The 18,391-nt window shown below is 36.0% G+C and overlaps 1 protein-coding gene across 1 annotated transcript in view; it reads right to left on the reverse strand.

Moving 5' to 3' along the window:
- Nucleotides 1-18,391, reverse strand: part of SHOC1 (shortage in chiasmata 1) — a 93,006-nt gene that overhangs the window by 12,260 nt on the left and 62,355 nt on the right. The window contains exons 16-22 of the mRNA XM_036749339.1: nucleotides 16,688-16,757; nucleotides 12,557-12,741; nucleotides 11,364-11,481; nucleotides 10,950-11,061; nucleotides 5,558-5,679; nucleotides 4,123-4,216; nucleotides 2,904-3,035 (exon numbers count right to left, since the gene is read on the reverse strand). Coding sequence (XP_036605234.1) covers nucleotides 2,904-3,035; nucleotides 4,123-4,216; nucleotides 5,558-5,679; nucleotides 10,950-11,061; nucleotides 11,364-11,481; nucleotides 12,557-12,741; nucleotides 16,688-16,757 — 833 coding nt within the window. The remainder of the gene's footprint in view (nucleotides 1-2,903; nucleotides 3,036-4,122; nucleotides 4,217-5,557; nucleotides 5,680-10,949; nucleotides 11,062-11,363; nucleotides 11,482-12,556; nucleotides 12,742-16,687; nucleotides 16,758-18,391) is intronic.

Here is an 18,391-nt window from a genome sequence, read left to right on the forward strand (position 1 = left end):
ATCAAACCCTGATTTGTAGTGTTTGCCAATTTCTGAGATGTAAAAGCTCACCCTGAAAATTTAACAATTGGTATTCATGAGCTGGTGATAAGCTGGCTCCAGAACACCGCTGGCTTTCTGTGAAGGACTTAGGAAGATCATGTATCAACCTTGATTGACTCAGACCTCTAGACATTAAGGTCAGGCCTCGTTGTCTAGAGAGACCTGGCAACATAGCATCCATCTTTACTACTCCCATGGCACATTTCCAGACTTTCTGGGCTTTTGTGGTCAAATGGATGGAAATGGCAAGCCCGGCAAATCTTACACAGAGTATGCCATGATTAGAAGAGCCTTTAATTGGGCTTACATCATTCACAGAAAACCTTGTGCCTTTTAGTGGATAAGATTTTAGTTTTGTAATAAATAAAAAAGTACTAATAATATTAACTAGTTCATAAGTTCCTCAGGTAGTTTGCCCTGAGAACAAAACAGAGCAAACACTAATGATATCAGAACTCTAGAGTCAGATTATGATATTAGACTTAAGGTGAACATTCCAAACATTCGGTAGAGCAGGGATTATCAATTTTTTTTAGTTTGGAGGGTCACTAATAGAGCTTTAAAACGTGCCGTTGATGTCAATAAATTCCATAAAAAATGAAGAGGAAGATAGTAAAGGAAAAATAAAGAAAGTTTAAAAACTGAGAGGAAAGCAAGAGAAGAATAAGAATAGGTACCTATGTTGGGAAGTGGTAAAGTTCCTCAAACAACCTAGGGAATACATAGTGGCACGGATGGCTTAGGTGGATGGTTTTAGAAGAGTCAGGAGATTAGCTCTGTCTTTGGCTTTGGTATTAGCTGCATTTAATAAAGCTTAAGTGATTTTATTTCTTTGTTCCCTTTCTTAGTTTCCTTTTGGAAAAATAGAAAGAGATCTTATCATTTATGATTCATCACCCTGATGCCTTAGAGTACATAGTCAACTAAGGCATCTCACAGCACTAGAAATAGAAGAACCAGCAGAAAACAGAGTTGGAAGGCTGTCGGAAAGATCAAACTATTTGGAAGCTGTAAGTCACTGGTCACAAAGCCTGTGCTCAGTGGCTTGTTCCTTTTAGTGCCAGTTGTCAAAGCTCATTATAGTGAAGTGTAGGACCCAAGGTTAATCAGACTGGCATTTAATTCAATGATCATTTATTGACTGCTTACTATGTGCAAAGCACTTTGCTGGGAACAGTTTTTCTCCCCCTAACATTTTTAAACAATTGAAATTGAATTGAAATGTACATTAAAGGCAGCCTCAAAGAGAAAGAAGAGACATCACAAGGGCATCATGTAGAACAAAGAAGGCTATGGAATAAGGAAGAAAATCATTATTGCTAAATAGCAATCCCTAATTTTCAGTCCCCTAGGGTACTTTACACGCTAATTATATGTATATAGTCAGATTTTAAGTACCTGTTCCTCTTCCCACTTTCATACATAGTACACTAATCTCCATGCCCTACCCTCCTCAGGCCCTTCTCCCTAAGGAGAAATAAAGAAAGTTTAAAAACTGAGAAGAAAACAAGAGAAGAATAAGAATAGGGGCATATGTTGGGAAGTAGTAAAGTGCCACAAACAATTAACCTAGGGAATATTTAGTGGCAAAGTACAGATTCTGGGTTTGTGGCTCTGATTTGCTGTGCTTAGGGATGGCTACACTAATCTCTATATTCAGTAAATAAGGCCGACGCTGGCTTAACTGCTGGAAAATACGTGTATGTACTTTGGAAATGGCTTACAGGGATTTTTTTTTACGTAGGGGAAAATGTTCCTTTTTTCTATTTCAAAATCTGATATAGCAAAAACATTAGCTGTGGCCACATATCAAAACCAAAAGCTTGTGATTTCAGCAGTGCAGTCATTAATGAAGAGTGCAGCTCTTGTGTGACTTAGTAGACGGTCTTGAAGAGTTGCTACAGCCAAAAAAATTCATTACTCCGTGGCTAAGCTGGTGAAAAACCTCTCTGAGCTTAGCTAGATTGGCTCTCAGACAACAGAAATACAGGACATCACAGGTTGCATACCTGAAGCTTTTATAGCTTGGCAGGACCAGCCAGAGCTTCACTCAGCTGGCACAGCTTTTGAGAATCCAAGGTAGGTTTAATCTAATTATAATATCACTTAGCATTGCAGGCCTCAAATAGATTATGACCAGAGAAAGAGAAGTAAGATGCTAAGTAAGGATCAGAACCCACAAGAATAAGATCTATAATAGCTGACATTTGTATAAGATTTTAAGGGTTCCAAATATATTATATGATAAAATCATATGTGATATATAATTATATCACACTATAATTATATATTATGTGTAAAATATACATAATATATATGGGCTTACAAATAATTTGGTAAACAGTAGAAGAATTTTTAAATAATTTCTAGATTAATTTTTTCAACATAAAAAAAGGTTTGTGATATTTATGAATTTAAAAATAAAAAAATCACGCAATTTTGGGGTTGGCATGAAAACTTGGGAAGTTTTAAGTTTATAAATAAGCATTTGTAACAACCTACCATGTGTAGTAATTAACTAATTAAGTAAATTTATCTTACTAAAATATTCTACAACTCTACTTGTCACTTTTTCAGGGTAATTACTGAATAAAGTTATTGAATCATCTAGGTTCTATAGACTTTATTGCTTTTTCATCCAATTTAATTTTTAATATACCTATTCCTTTTACATTAGGAATTTGATGAAAAGACAAGGTTTTTAAGAATACTGTGCTATGTGCATTGTGCTAATCATTCATTGGCTACTAATACCAACTGACTGGTACCACTTAAATGTAGCTGAAACTAATACTACAGTATCTAAATTATTTATTTACTTTGCAATCAATAAAAATAATGAAAACAGCTAAGAAGTACACCTCAGATGGTAAAACTGAAAGCCAAGACTTGTCCAGCCATTCCTGAGGATCTCTCTTAGAGGACATCAAGATGTGGTCAGCAATTTGGCGAATTAGCTGTGCAGTTTCTTCTACTCCTGGCATGATGACAAGCTATGAGAATTTTCCCATGTTAGATATCATGTTATAATAGGGAATACAGTTATCATATGTTTTATTAGTTTTTAGTTGAATAGAAAACATGGGGTGATTCTTTAGCTTAAATGTTTCTAACATAATAAAATGTATTCATCATAATTAATTAACATGGCCTACCTGATATACAGGTCATTTCATTTCTGAGGTATAAGAATTTTTTCTTTCCTCTTTCATTTTATGGAACCTAATAACTTTCCATTCTAAATTTGTTATCTACTACTATTATATTCTCTGTAATGAGGCTATTATTAAAATATATACATGCAAGGAGAAGTACTAACTTGAATATGATTAGCAATTGCAGGCTTTTTCTAGTAATTAAGAAACAAAAATCCTTAAGAACAAATAGCAGAAAATAAGTATTTATTTTACAAAGGCACATATCAAACTTTCCAAAGACAAAGTTAAATAAAAGAAAATAGACACTTGTAAACTGAATCTGATAAATGTGCTAAATAAAAAAAAAGATTTATTTTAGAATAATGATTATCATAATCATCTTTTGTTTTATGTCATGGCATTCTCCTCAAAAAGATGTTGCATGATAAACATGCAGTTAAAGTAAAGTCAGCTTCATTTATTTATTTATTTATTTCTGGCAATTTCTAAATGCTACTTAAAATAGCTGGAGATTTCTAGAGGCATTATAATAGTAAGACTGAGAATTACCGTCTTATGAACTTAAATTTTCTGTAAAGGGAAAAGAAGAAACATGAAGTTTTTTCACATGATCAATTCAATTAATATCCATGTAAACATCACACGCTTTTTATTCTTTCCTTTTATTTTCATTAGGTCCTTTCAAATTAAAGCTAACTAACTGTGAGACACTGGGTAAATCATTGTAGGTGAGAGTTCTCATTTGTAAAATGAGGCTTTTGGAATCTAAGGTCCCTTTCAGTTTATAGGATCATAGACTTAAAAGTCCAATCCTATAATCTTTTAATCCTTATTCTCAGTGATTATATGATCTTTTGTAGCATTTTCATTTATGAATAGCATATATAAGACATTAAATAACAAAAATATTTTGAAGAAACACCTTCACTTCCAGTTCTTCAGATTTCAACCCAAATGGAATCAAAGCTGCATAGATCAGTGCCAGATGATGAAGAGTTTTTCCTGTAAGGCAGTACCTAAAACAGAGTTCTGTTATTATACTGCTACTCATTTGTCACCCAAATATAATTGTCAAAACACTGAGGAAAACATTTCACTATATTAAAATATTACTAGAAGCTTCTTGTTAAGGAAAGATTAAAAACAGCATCCAAAATTCATTCTAGTTCTACTTCATCAGGATTTTCTATGAGGTGTCTCACATATTTCTCCAGCACTGTTTTCCCAGTGGAAAGGGGTCTGAAAAATAATAATTCAATAGGCATCTTCTTAAATCTTGCTACTTATAGCCAATTTTTTGTGTGTCATACAGGTATAGGTCCTGCTGGGAAAACATTTCAAAAACAAGCTCTCTTCCCTAATCTGCATTTCTCTGTGCCTCTGTATGGGTGGATAAATGACTGAGAGAGAAGCAGGGGAAGGTAGGAAGTGGAAATAGGGAGAAGAGAGAGAGGAGAGGGAGGAAAGAAGGAAAAGCGTAGGAGAGAGGGGAGAAAAGAGAGAGAGAGGAAGGGAGATGGAGAAAAAGAGGAGAGAGAGAGAGAGAGATGGAGAGAGAAGGGGCAGAGAGAGAGAAAGAAAAAGAGGGAGGTGGGAGAGAGAGAGAAAGAAGAAAGACAGAGGCAGAGAAATAGAGAGAGGTTAAATGATTTACTTGAAGTCAAACAATACTTAGGAAGTAGAACTGAGGATAAAGACCTTTATATAATCTGGCTTATATGTTTAGCCACCAGCATCCCACAAGTTGGCATATTGGGGTAGATAAGGTGAGAGCCAGAAAGAAGGTTACTAAGGGGAAAATCACAGAGGCAATGTCAGTGCAGTCAAGGCTCATTCTGATGTCAACACCCTCTCTCAAGAGAGACATGGCTTTCTAACTCTAATTAAGCATACACTGTACTGTAAAGTGAATGAGAAACCTTGTTAGGTTGGTGAATTTAATGGGGGTTACCTTCATTTAAAATTACTTTTGTTTGAGGGAAACAAATATAGAAAGTAATTATAAGTGTTTTAAAATGAACAGTTCCAGCTGTTTAATATTTATTTACACCAAAATTAATCTAATGGAGCAAAAAAAGCCCCTTTTCTCTAACTTGCGGACAAGCACAGAATTTTGGCCCTGATAACCATGGCCCTGAACTGCATGAGAAATGCAGTGGGGGAATGAGAAATTATGTGCAAAACTTAATACAAACAACATGAGCAGGTATAATGATTTCAGAGCCATGATATTAGAGTAATAATACTGAATAATAACTTAAAGAAATATAACATTAATTTACCCCATCCCATTAAACTTGTCAAAGAAAACATTTCACATTATAACATGTCAGCACAGAAGGAAATTGTTTACCTACCCTGAATTCAGTCTTTCCTTGGAGTACAAAATGACCCAACAGTAGTTGTACTGGATTGATAATGCTATCAATTTCAAAATGAAGTTATCTGATGCCTTTTCATAATTCAGTTCTTCTAGACTCTACCAAAAAACATAAAATGTTCATGGATTTGAAGTTTTTTTTTTATTAAATTATTGGCATTAGCTTTAACACTTGATATAAATTCCTTTAAGCATATAGACTTAAATCCTATAACAGTTAAAATTAAGGTGGACTAAGGCACAAAGTTCAGAGCATGATTAATTCATTAGTAAAGCCTGAATTTACTGATAAATATTATCTCAGCTTCCTATCTCAGCAAAGATAAGATCCTGAGTGAGGGGACAGCTTTCTTTCATAGTTTTGGGGAGTTGTTGTTGTTTGTCCTTCATTTTCAAAGAGGACCAATGACATCACAGGTGATGTCTTGACTTGTGAGTGAATCGGATCTAAGTGAGGCAGAGCTGTACAAAGTCACTGAAGTCCAGTGGCCAGACAAAAGAGTGGCGATGGCCTGGGATGCAATAGATGACCTTAGTGTCTATGTCTGATCAAGTACGAAGCATTCCATAGTACCTGCTTCAGCCACCTTCAGGACCTTTGGAACAAACTGTTCTCATCTACCCATTCCACCAGTCTTCACATGCGTTGGGTAGATACCCCCCTACCTCACCAATGGGTTTGAGGCCTGTTGCTTATCCTCAACCTGGGTTAGCCTATCTGCTGAGATGATTTACCCTGATGTGGCCACTGTTGCTTGTATAACGGGAATATAGCCCCAGGGGAGAGTTGAGTGCCAGGAGGACACTAAAGGTGAATGAGCAACCCTGAAATGGGTTTAAGCAAGACCCCATACCAGAGGTGTAGTCTTCCTTGAATACCTCATATATCTCATAGTTTTGGGGAGCATAGAAAATAGGAAGGCCAGTATCATAGATGGAAGAAAATATGATTGGATGGAAATTTGGGAATGAGGGCTAGCAACAACCCCATCTTTCCCTCCCGTGACTATGAAATGTTCATTGTTTGAGTCTGGCTGCATCTTCAAGGACAGAGATAGCAAACCAGACTTCTTGGGATAAAAAATCAGATATCCTTCAAGGACAGCTTGGTGGCATAAAGATACTAGAACAGACTCCCTGGTATCTACCGGTTTCCTTCAAAGGTAACAGATTTGCTTGACTCAAGAACAGAACAGTGATTTAACAAGAGAACTGGATTTATTCTGAACTGAGTTCAGAGGCAAAGAATCATAGGGGAAAAATCACTGTAAATAGGATCAATTTTAAAAAGACACAAAATCAATCTGATAATTTCAATCTCAATGTAATAATTAACATTGAAGGCATTAGGAAAAAAGGCACATGAGGAGAAGTCTTCTCATTTTAGAAAATGGGACTCATAGTCCAACTAGATCCTAAACTTCAAGAAAGGAACCCTGCTGAAGTACATGTATGGTTGGATTATGTCAGAACACAATTGAAAATCTGTCTGATGACCTGTGGGAAACCCTGTACCATTTGTATTTTGAGAGGTGTAAAGGAAGTAGCAAGCATCTGTCTTTCCCCAAAACTCCATTTGGTGTCCTGACATAATGGGAATTTGCTCAGGCTGCTTTGTGGAATTAGTCTAAATTTGTTTATCTGTTTATGAGCTGAGAATTTCTGGTAGCTACAGCCTACCCTGCCAATAACTGAGTTAAGAGGAAGTGGTTTAGCAGGAGCCAGGGGAAGAAGTGAAAACTAGCTCTGTTGGAATTCTTGTAGATAGAGAAGAGAAGCACCACCATTTTGGGACTAGTTGCAGGAAAGCAAATATATCTAATTCAGTACTAAGGGTCAGTTAGATTCATGATTGTTGAAACTAGATCCTTTAGCTTTATAAAGCAGAACTGTACAGACTTGGGACTAGCCTAAGGTACTGATTTTTAAATGAAGCCAACCATAGTATTGAGATTGTTTTCCAGGAATTTTTTTTTCTGGTAAATTATATGACTCTGTGTATATCTTGGCCATAGGGCTGATATTAAAAGTAAGAAGGAGATTGTATTATTAACATTTTCCCTAGGGGAAGTAGAATATATCTTGACTATCTTTGGACATATGAAAATTTAAGTAAATTTTTCCCTAAGTTATTTGCAACTACCTCCCTGGATATCATTTTCCTCATCTGTAAAGAGATTATATATTATGATCAGGAATATAAGGTTTGTTCAATAGAGGAAAAGTATAAACATAATAGACTGTATTTCAACAAAAATAATAAGAATCGTGGCATATCAATAGATACTGAAAAAGTTTTTGTCAAAATTCAACTCCTGTTTTTGTTAAAGATGCTAAAGAGCATAGGAATAAATGGATCTTTCCTTAATATGGTAAATACTAGTTATCTAAAATCTAGAGCCAACATTATATGTAATCATTATATGTTTGTCTTTATAATGTTATTATTTTAACTTGTGTAATGGTAAACAGGGCGATGCTTTTTGCTGTTCTTCTCTTAAGTGCCTTTAATGATTCTTGCCTTCCAAATAGCAAGCAAAATGAGACTTTTCACTGTTCTTTGTTTGAATGGGGCAGGTATGGTGGGATCTTTTGCTTTGGAGTGTTTCTCAGCATTAAGACAATCAGGAGTCATTGACTTGTATATGATGTGATACTGGGGATGGGGAACTTTCACGCACCCAGCCTGGGTGAGGTCGAAAAGGATATAATTGAGGAGAGCTTGGTGTTTGACTTTTGGGCTCGCTCATGGAAGGAGTGTTGAGACTCTGGGCAAGCCGTGTAACTGTCCCCCAGCTTTGATAACCCACACAGATATTGGTGTTTCTCTGATAACTATGAATTGTAATTTGAATCAAACAAGGTCTTCTGTTGATGTCTGTAATTTCTGTTTGTGTTTGCCTTGAAGTTCAGGGGGCTGATCTTTTCCCCCTGAACAAAGTGAATGATATATGTATGTTTAATTAAACTGAGATTGTTAATCTCTTAAAGTTGCTTTCCTTAGAAAAGTAGATCAAAAAATCTGTGTTAGCAGCCCTTCTGTATGCTGGTGTTATTGGTCTTACACAGCCACAGTAGCTGCTAGCAAAATCGTTGCTACAACTTGTTCTCCAGTTTTGTTCATTTCGTTCTGTAATTAGTTCATATAAGTCTCTCCAAGTTTCTCTGAAATCATCCCTTTTGTCATTTCTTACAGGACAATAATACTCTAATACATTCATATATCATACTTTGTTCAATGAAAGGGATGGCTTCAATTTATACAGTTGAATTGCTTTTTTTCTTTCCAATGGAAGGGAGAGAAAAAACAGGGGACCACTAACAAGATTATATACATGGTCACAGATAGTTACTGTATTAGATGTTTTTCCTTAGTTGCTTTTTTTTGTCACAAGGGAAGGTTGAGTCTGGGAGTGGGGGTGACGGTGATATAACTGACGTAAAGACAAAATGCATCAATAAAATATTTTTACATGAAAAAGAGAAAAGAAAAATAACTCTAATAAGGGTGGCTAGAATGAGATATTGCTGCTTGCTGTTTATGCTCCATTAGTGTCATTGAAAGAACATGGAAGATTTAACTCCTTCCTCCTAGCTCTCTTTTCCTTTTTATATGTAATTTTTTATATAATTTCTTTAAGTTGTTTCTAATCCCTGGCTGGTTTATATTTGATTTTGATTGCGATTTGCTCTGTTTTTTTTTAAATCTGAAAATATGGGGGATGCAAAGGAGGAGCCAGCGAAGGGCTTGTGTACAGAAATAGTCTCTCATTGTCAGAGGCTTCAGGAAAAGGGATTTTTTTCTTTTTCCTCCTGCTCCTCCTCTCCAGTCCTCCTTACTCCCCCACCCCCAAATCCATAACATACTAGGAACTGAAGGGAATGGGAGAGAATAGTATGTTTTTGATTTTATTAGTAATTCTTGTAAGTTCCTTGATATAGCGGTAGATGAATCATGTAATTGGGACTATTCACCCTTAGGCTATTGAGTCATGAGGCAGTTGGATGGCACAGACACCCTAGTGATGCTTTAGGCATGTAATGGCAAGCAAAGTGGACTTTTTGTTTTTTTTGTTTTGGAGTGCTTTTCAGCACTGAGGCATCTTGATTTAATTGGGAGTCTTTGATGTCCTGCTTACATCAAGGGAAGGCCTCGTTCACATGGGTTTGAATCGCATGGTTGTGATGCCTCTGACCCTGAGGAAGCATAAGTCACAAGAAAGCCTAGGTCATGCAGGTTTGAGTCACATGGTTGTGATGCCCTTTGACCCTGAAGAAGTATATATATATATATACTCAGAGGTCAGCTTTTTGCTTTTGGGGGCACACTCACTGGAAGAGTGTTGGTGATTTGGCCAGATGAGACTCTGGGTAGCCGTTGGAGCCCCCTAGGCTTTGAAAATCCAGATGTTGGTGCCTCTCTCTCTGGTAACTATGTAATTCCCTGGTCAGACAGCTAGAGGCCCGTCTGTTGAGTTCTGTGTGTGTTTGTTCTGTTTATATAATGTATGCTTGTAATTTCTATTTGTATACTCTCTGAAGTTCAGGGTGCTAGCTTTTTCCCCTGAACTAAGTGAATGATATATGTATGTTTAATTAAAGTAAGACTGTTAACCCCTTAAAGTTGCTTTCCTTGGAAAAGCAGATCAAAGAACCTGTGCCAAAGAACAGCCCTTCAGTGTGCTCTCGTTGTAGGTCTTTCACCCCCACAACAGCTGCTAGCAACACTGTTGTTACACTTGCCTTTTAAAATCCCCTTAAGGTAACTGACTTCTGTGAACTGGAAAGCTAGCTCCCTTTTCTCTTTTCAGCTACATCTATTTGGTAATACAAATAAGTCCTCAATGATCTAGTGCCCTTTTCTTTGAAATAATCTTCTTTCATAGTCTCAATGAAAAACTAATAATGACACTGCAGGGTGTTTCTAAAGTCTGGACACATAGGCAAAAATACATATTTTCAAGAAGTGAAATGAATGAAATTTTCAACAACATTTTATTTAATTGGAATATTAACAAATAACATCTTCAATATGATTTCCATCATTTGTGATGCAAATGTTGATGTGCTTTGCAAGATTTGTGTGAACTCGATGCAATAACTCCACATTGCTGTCAATTTTAGCACATTCACTCTTTATGCGTTTTATAGGTTCAATCAAGTGTGTTGCATCTGTGATTTTCATTGAGTACACCTTCTCCTTTAGCACACCCCAGAAAAAGAAGTCAAGGGGGCTAAGGTCTGTTAATATTCCATTTCTTGAGAATATGCATTTTTGCCTATGTGTCCAGACTTTAGGGACACCCTGTATTATTAGACTTGGAGACACACAAATGTATTATTTCCTTTTTACTTAAGTTTAGCTTTACCTGAATAATTACGGCTGTGCACTCATCAACTGTCACCACCACATAACGATCTGTATCCCCAAACTGTTGTAAGGACTCATTGCAACATCTTTCCACTAAAGTTATATTGTAGCTGTAAAAACACAATTAACTTAGATGAAATAGGGAAACTTCCAAGAGAAATTTAAGAAAATCTCTATTCCTTCAATGTTTATTACATAATCACCATTCATGCCCACTCTATCCATTCCTAGTGGTTTGGGGCATGTATATTGGGATGGGAATAATTTTCTGCCTTTGCATAAAGGAATACAAAGGTATTCTTATGCATGTTGTTATGTAAGTTTTTGAATCCAGAAGGATATTATTACATAAACCACAGAAAATATCTAGCATATTTGTACCTATGCTAAAATTAGGAAATCTGGGGCTTACTTGGATTCTAGTAGCTGAAGTATTTCTGGTGTGTTAAGAAGTCCTTCAGATGCGAGAAACACATACGGGATTTGAATTTCCAAAAGAAAACCACCAAATCTGTCCAGTGAGGCACTTTCTAAATAAAAGAAAAATTTTACTTGTTTATATATGTACACATATATATATATAAATGTATGTATACAAACACATATATGTCTATATATATAGCTACAGATGTATATACACACACACACACACGCTATCTTTTGTTAAAAAATGACAGGGATTTGTTTCTGGATTATTCTTTTATTTAAAGATTATATACATTGAATGTTTTCCTTAGGAAGATAGAAAGAAAACCTCTGAAACCTTTTAATATTCCTATTCTAGATTAAGAATAATTTTTAGCCCATTTGTGAACTTATAGTTAAGAATATTATCATCAGAGAGGGATCAATTTAACTTTCACTGCTATATATCAAAGATCCCAAAGATGTCATTAAGGTGAGCAAATCCTTAGAACTAGACTGGAGTTCCCAGCCTTGGTTCCGATCTCCTACTTACACCTAAAGCCTAATGGAAAGTGAGAGATAATAAGACAATCACTTGGGGCAAGATCCATGGGTAAGTACAGTCTGTGGTAGAGACAGAGTCCTATATTTTGTAGTCTACAGTGGGAAGCTAGGACTCATAATGATATGTTACTACCAGCATTTCGATACTGTTCCATAACTATTGTTCAATGCTCTAGGGTACCAGGATATGGTCAATTTAACTACTTTGGAATTGCCAACTTAGTCATTTGAATTACTGCTAAAGTAGGGAGGAGCCAAGGTGACTGAGTTTAGTTTTAGTTTCCTACCCAAATATCTGTTGGTCACTGGTATTTAGTATCTATTAAATGGTCATTGCCTATTTAATGAGGATTGCTTAAAACAGCATTACTTAAAAATGCATTAGACACAAGCTAAATAAAAGGGCTCACTATCATAAACACAATTCATAGTTTAATTAATTAAAGACTGAATTGCATCAGTAGGTCCATAGGGAGCCTTAGTGGCATGTTCTTTATGCTTTTCTTAGGCACATAGTGTTTATCAAACCTTCATTTTAGCAGTGTAACAGAAAAGATTTAAACAGCATTTAGGGTATAAATCAAATAACAAATTTCAACCGGAATGCAGAAATGAGTAATTTGGGACTTTGCTTACTTTTAAAAACTCCATCTGGGAGAACTGTTTTAAAGGTCATGTAAGGAATATCCAATTGTTTACAGTGCTCAGTCCAGCAAGAGTTTTCTACATAATTATATTCCACCATGAATGAGAATTGCGTCCAAGGAAAGTCGGGTCCAATATGCTGACTATGTACAACCATACAGGAACACTTCTTGAGGCTGGAAGAGCCAAGAAAACAGCATTAAAATTATGAGTTTATCCATGGAATGGGTAAACTTAAATACACCTCACTGAGAATGCTAGCTTAATGACAGTAAAGGGTCATGATTCCTGGCTGTTTTATTCTCTAATCCCATCTGTCCACCAATCTAAGAAAAGTGTTAGTACAATTTCTGTTTAATTTACTGTCCAATTTGGTCCTCCTCTTTTGCTTAGATGCTCCTATTTCCCCCCATGAAGTGAACAGAAGTAGCCTATTTTTATGTTCAGTTTTTATGACAGTACTACATTGCTTGACAATGTTACATCTACATTTATATCTGTGTGTATAAAGAAGATTACAGAATAATTTTAGAAAACATCAAATTTATAAAACATTATAGTTCTGCTTTCCCATCTGACTTCATTTAGGGTAGTGACTACATTAATTATAATTTTCTATTGCCACTTTCTCAACTGCTAGCACAATCTTGAATTTTTAGCAATTGCAAAATAAAATGTGTTTTCAGTTACAAATTGGTTCCATTTGTATTATGTATTTCTGTTTAGTTATTTGAATCCTGAATATTATTGAAATGGCCATTGCTACATGAGATAAACACATATGTGTTTTGAATTATTTGGTCCAAATATACCTTACTTTTTTTTTTCTTATTTACATGTCATGAAGTAAAGCAGAGCTAGTGAGCAAGTGGTTTTGCATAAATTAGCATGTATCGGTGGCCCACTGATATATACCTTTCCCGTAGGTATTGTTTCTTCCATCAGCAAATGCCAATTGCTCATGTTAGAGAAGAAGACTATGAAAGATTTTTAATTAAGCCTTATCCTGTGGTTGGGAATCATACCCTTACTTGTGGGTGCTCTGCCCAAAAGAATAAAAATTTTGATTACTGAAACCTAGCAAGATATCTTGGGATTTACAGGCTAGATTTCTTTTTTATGGACTACAAGCCTTAAACCCAAATTATTTTGCCTCTCATAGACTGGCCAACAATAGATCCCAGCCCAAGCCTCACTTGGGTTCTGATGGCTCAGTGTGAGAGTAAATAACAATTGTTTCTGTTTTGGCCAGAAACCCTGAGGGTGTTCCCCTTTAAGTAGAGAAAAGAGACCATTCTTTACCTAATTTTTACCTAGCCTTAATCACTGAATGGGTGTTGCCTCAGACAAACAGAGAATTGGGAAAGATTTTGGCTTAAAAAAAGGCCAAGATCTCCCCAATGCATCCAGGGCCATCTCTAGTCATCCTGATCTATATCTTGTCACTGGACCCAGATGGCTCCTGAGGAGAGAGTGAGGCTGCTGACTTTGCACAGCCCTGCCTCACTTAAACCCAATTCACGTTCAAGTCATGACATCACCTTCCTGAAATTCTGGTCCTCTTTGAGAACAAAGGGCAAACAACAACAATCCTATGGTTGGACATAATTGAAAAGACTACATCTATTTATAGCTTTATGTCTCTCAAAGTGTATGAAAGTCTCCTTGTAGTGAGTGAACTTTGTATTTTTTTTAACATTTTAAAATTAATTCTACCAAACCTAATTTTTCTATAACTGTGACTGAAAAACATTAATTTAGGCAGGTATAATATAATTTTAATATAATTTTGAAATGCAAACCTGAATGTATAGCAGAAGTGGAGACTGGAAAGGACTTGAGCAATGAAAAGAGAGCTGAGTTCTCAATGAAGATAACTGAGCAGCCCTTTCCCATGTTGTGTGAGCTCCAGGTGTGAGAGAAGGAGGAGTGGGCTTTGCAGGGTCATGCTGGGCTGAGGCAGGGGCTGCAATGCTCTAGCAATTCCAGTGTGTGGCACATCCATGAGTGATGTTCCCTTGAATACACTAAGCTATCAGTTCTTCAATCTGCTCAACAACTCTAGCCTACATTTCCGCCCCACTTTAGCTACACACAGGAGGGCTTGCTCAAACCTTTCAGCTTGTCACTGCCCATCAATGTGCTACTTTCATGATCAAAAACATTGAAATTTCTCTTTCTGATCCCAATCTTCTCACATTCCATCTGTCCCCATACCTCTTTCCTGCCCCAACCCATTCTTCCTCACTCTCACCTGCACTCTCCCTATTCCTTGATATTTTACCAGGCTATCAACCCCTACTCTGTCTATATTTTCTTCCCTCCCAATCTTGAACTTTTGGTGAACTCTTTGCATTTCAACTCTACACTCTTCTCTACTGTCAAATTTCTTGTTCCCTTCCTCTATCCCCACATACAACTTGCCAAACCCCAAATTTGGATTTTACCATTTGCCTCCTCCACACTTATTTATGTGTTGTTGAACGGAGCTAAAGATTGTAATCATGTTGAATGAAGCTGCTACAAATTTATATTATCTAATCTTTTATGATATTTAATCTCAACTGGTGAAAGCTAGCAAAAAGGTAATCATTTTACTCTTCTTTACTGAGTCTCCTTCCTACCCTCAATAGCAATTGTTCCAAACCTTTACTTCTCCTCTCAAACCTCCAGCAGCAGCCCCTCCTCCCATAGTCTCATATGAAATCCTTGCCTTACACTTTACTGAACATGCAGGTTGTCCAGTGAGAATTTCTTCTTCCCCTTGCCCCTACCTCATTTGGCAACCTTTCTTCCTCATATGACAATAATTCCCTTGACATCTCTACAATTTCCTCCTTTACTTGAGTTTTTGGTGAAAGAGGATTGGGTTTTATTGGAACCCTGATTTTCCAATGTAAAGTCTAATCTTTCGTTTTTTAAAAATTTAATTTTTGTTGATATCTTTTGCTCTTTACATCACCTAGATTTCCAGCTGCTACCACAAAAAGTGCTTCTTTGTGTATTTTGGTGTATATGGAAGCTTACTTTTTACTCAATGACCTTCTTGGGCTTTATACCTTATAAGTAGAATAGATGGGTCAGGGTAATGACTTTTTAGTTACTTTATTATGCAATTTCAAAATGCTTTCCAAAATGGTGGTACTAATTCACAAGCCTTCCAACATTGACTATTTACATTTTTTGTCATCTTTGCCAGTTTTCTAGGTGTGAGAGGGTTGTTTCGAATTTCATTTTTCTTATTATTAGTTTGCTGGAGGATTCTTTCATATGGTTGTTAATAGTTTACAATTCTTTTAAGAATTGTTTGTACCCTTTGATGAATTACCCATGGGGGAATGGCTTTTGGTCTTATAATAATCCTTTTTAATAATTATTGGGGGGTTTTTATAGTAATCAAAGCACTCCTTAGATTTTCTTTCATGAAAGATTAAACCAAGGAGAAGAGTGGTAACACAGATATATCAGTAATTGTCGCAGTGATGAAAAACCCCAGAATTACTTAATTTCCAGGCATCCAACTCTGTGATTTTTTTTCATTAAAAACAAGTTCTCTCTAATCATTTGATGGACTGGAATGTAACATAATCTCTGCTGTATGGTAGCCAGGTGGTGCAGTGGATAGAATGCTGGGCCTGGAGTCAGGCAGAGCTGAGTCCAAATAAGGCCTCAGATGCTTACTAGCTGTAGCTCTGGGCAAGTCATTTAACCTCTCTTCACTTTAGTTTGTTCAACTGTAAAATGGGGGTAACAGTAATGCCCACCTCTCAGTACTGTTGTGAGGATCAGATGATTTGTATAGTGCTTAGCACAGCATCTGGCTCATAGTAGGTCCTATACAAATGCTAGCTACTGGTGTCACAATTTCCAAACAGCAAACCAGGAAAATTCCCAAAGATTATTCTTTGGAAATGATTTCCAAGAATGGGTACACCACTGCTATTTCCTTACACAATCCAGAATACAGAAAAGAGTAAGGATCTCCTGAAAGGCCACTTGACATAACCTGGTTTCTCTTTTGGACTTAATATTTTGAAATCATTAACCATAGGATAATATGGGTAAAGAATGACAGATACTGATTAAAGAGTCAACCATCCATAAAAAATAAATTTGACTCACCCATTTAAAACATCATTGGATTCCAGTAAAACTTTTCTTTCTTCAGGAGATAAAGAAATACATTCTAAACCTGAGTTGGCAAAACATGGAAAGTAAACATTTTTCAATGTCCTTAATTTTATATACTTCTTTCTAAAGTGACATAAAGTGACATGATTTAATGACCGAGAAATATGTATAATGATATTTCCAAAAAGGCTACTTCTTTGTGAGAACTCAAATTATTTTTTTTAAAAGGATTTAGAGTGTTTTGCTGCTGTTTTTAGTGCTCACACAACAGAAAATGTATCACAGGTTATGTATCTGGGGTATGTATAGGTTTTAAACAAGAAGGATGTTCAGTTTTTACTTTTGAACCTCAGTGTAATTGAAATATTTAATTTTAAACATCTTGTGTAACTAAGTTCATCTCATTAGAAAATCACAATGAATTTTTTTCCCCTTCAAGTAAGAAGTCTGAATATAACTGTAACACCCAATTCTAGGCAACACCTTATACTCACATTGGCTGAGTTGAGTTACTCTAGAGAGTGGTTACTAACTATACATTTTAATTTCAGTAGAATTTACCCCAACACAGTGGGAATATTAGTATTTTGTGGTCCTTTCCAGGAAACATTTAAATATCACCCTGTAAAATATAGCAGAGTCACTAGGGAATTGTTACTCTTCACAGTTACTCCAGATGCTCTCAAGTTTACTGTAGGAGCCCTATTTTATTTTTCACCAGTGTATACAGAAAAACATACTTTAAAATATACTAGCCAGAGAAAGAACTGATGGAGTCTGAATGCATATTGAAGCATACTATTTTTCTCTTTTTTTCATTTTTTTCCTTTTGGTCTGTTTCTTCTTTCACAACATGATTAATATGGAAATATGTTTTACATGATTGCACATATATAACCTATATGAAATTGCTTACCATCTTGGTTGGGGAGGAGGTAAGGAAAGGAGGGAGAAAATTTGGAACTCAAAATATTAAAAAACTGAATGTTAAAAATTGTCTAGGGGGCAGCTAGGTGGCGCAGTGAATAGAGCACTGGCCCTGGAGTCAGGAAGACCTGAGTTCAAATCCAGCCTCAGACACTTGACACCCTTACTAGCTGTGTGACCTTCGGCAAGTCACTTAAGCCCCACTGCCCTGCCTTCCCGCAAGCAAAAAACAAAACAAAACAAAAATTGTCTTTATACCTAATTAGGAAAAATAAAATATTATTAAAAAATAAAAAGTGTACCAGCATGTGCACATCTTATTAACTCTTATAGAACAACATTTAGGTATAAGGAATGCTGATTCTAGGGATGGCAAACTATCCACTATAGTACAGTATAATCATCTGTAGAATGCGAGGGAGTGTCATGCTAGGCACACAGTATATGTGTAATCAGTTCTTTCTGACTTGATTTGATGGTGAGCCAAAAAATCAAAAGAAAATGCATGTTGTCTCTTTCCTCATAATCTCCTCATATTATTTAAAGACCTGATTTGATGTTTGGATTTATTAATTACATCTGGAAATATATTGGCTACTTGTTAAATGTACTGATTAAGAGCTTGTAAGCTCCAGAAGGATGGAAGCATGTGTTAACATTATAATATTGCACAAGAGAAAAAGCCTAGCTAGTAGTAACCAAAGAGAGCTACTGTAATTAGAGTGGAAAGAAACAATTCTCAGCTGTATAGTCAATGTTTTTGGGCCC

Source organism: Trichosurus vulpecula, chromosome 1 (genome assembly GCF_011100635.1).
Source record: "Trichosurus vulpecula isolate mTriVul1 chromosome 1, mTriVul1.pri, whole genome shotgun sequence".
NCBI lineage: Eukaryota > Metazoa > Chordata > Mammalia > Diprotodontia > Phalangeridae > Trichosurus > Trichosurus vulpecula.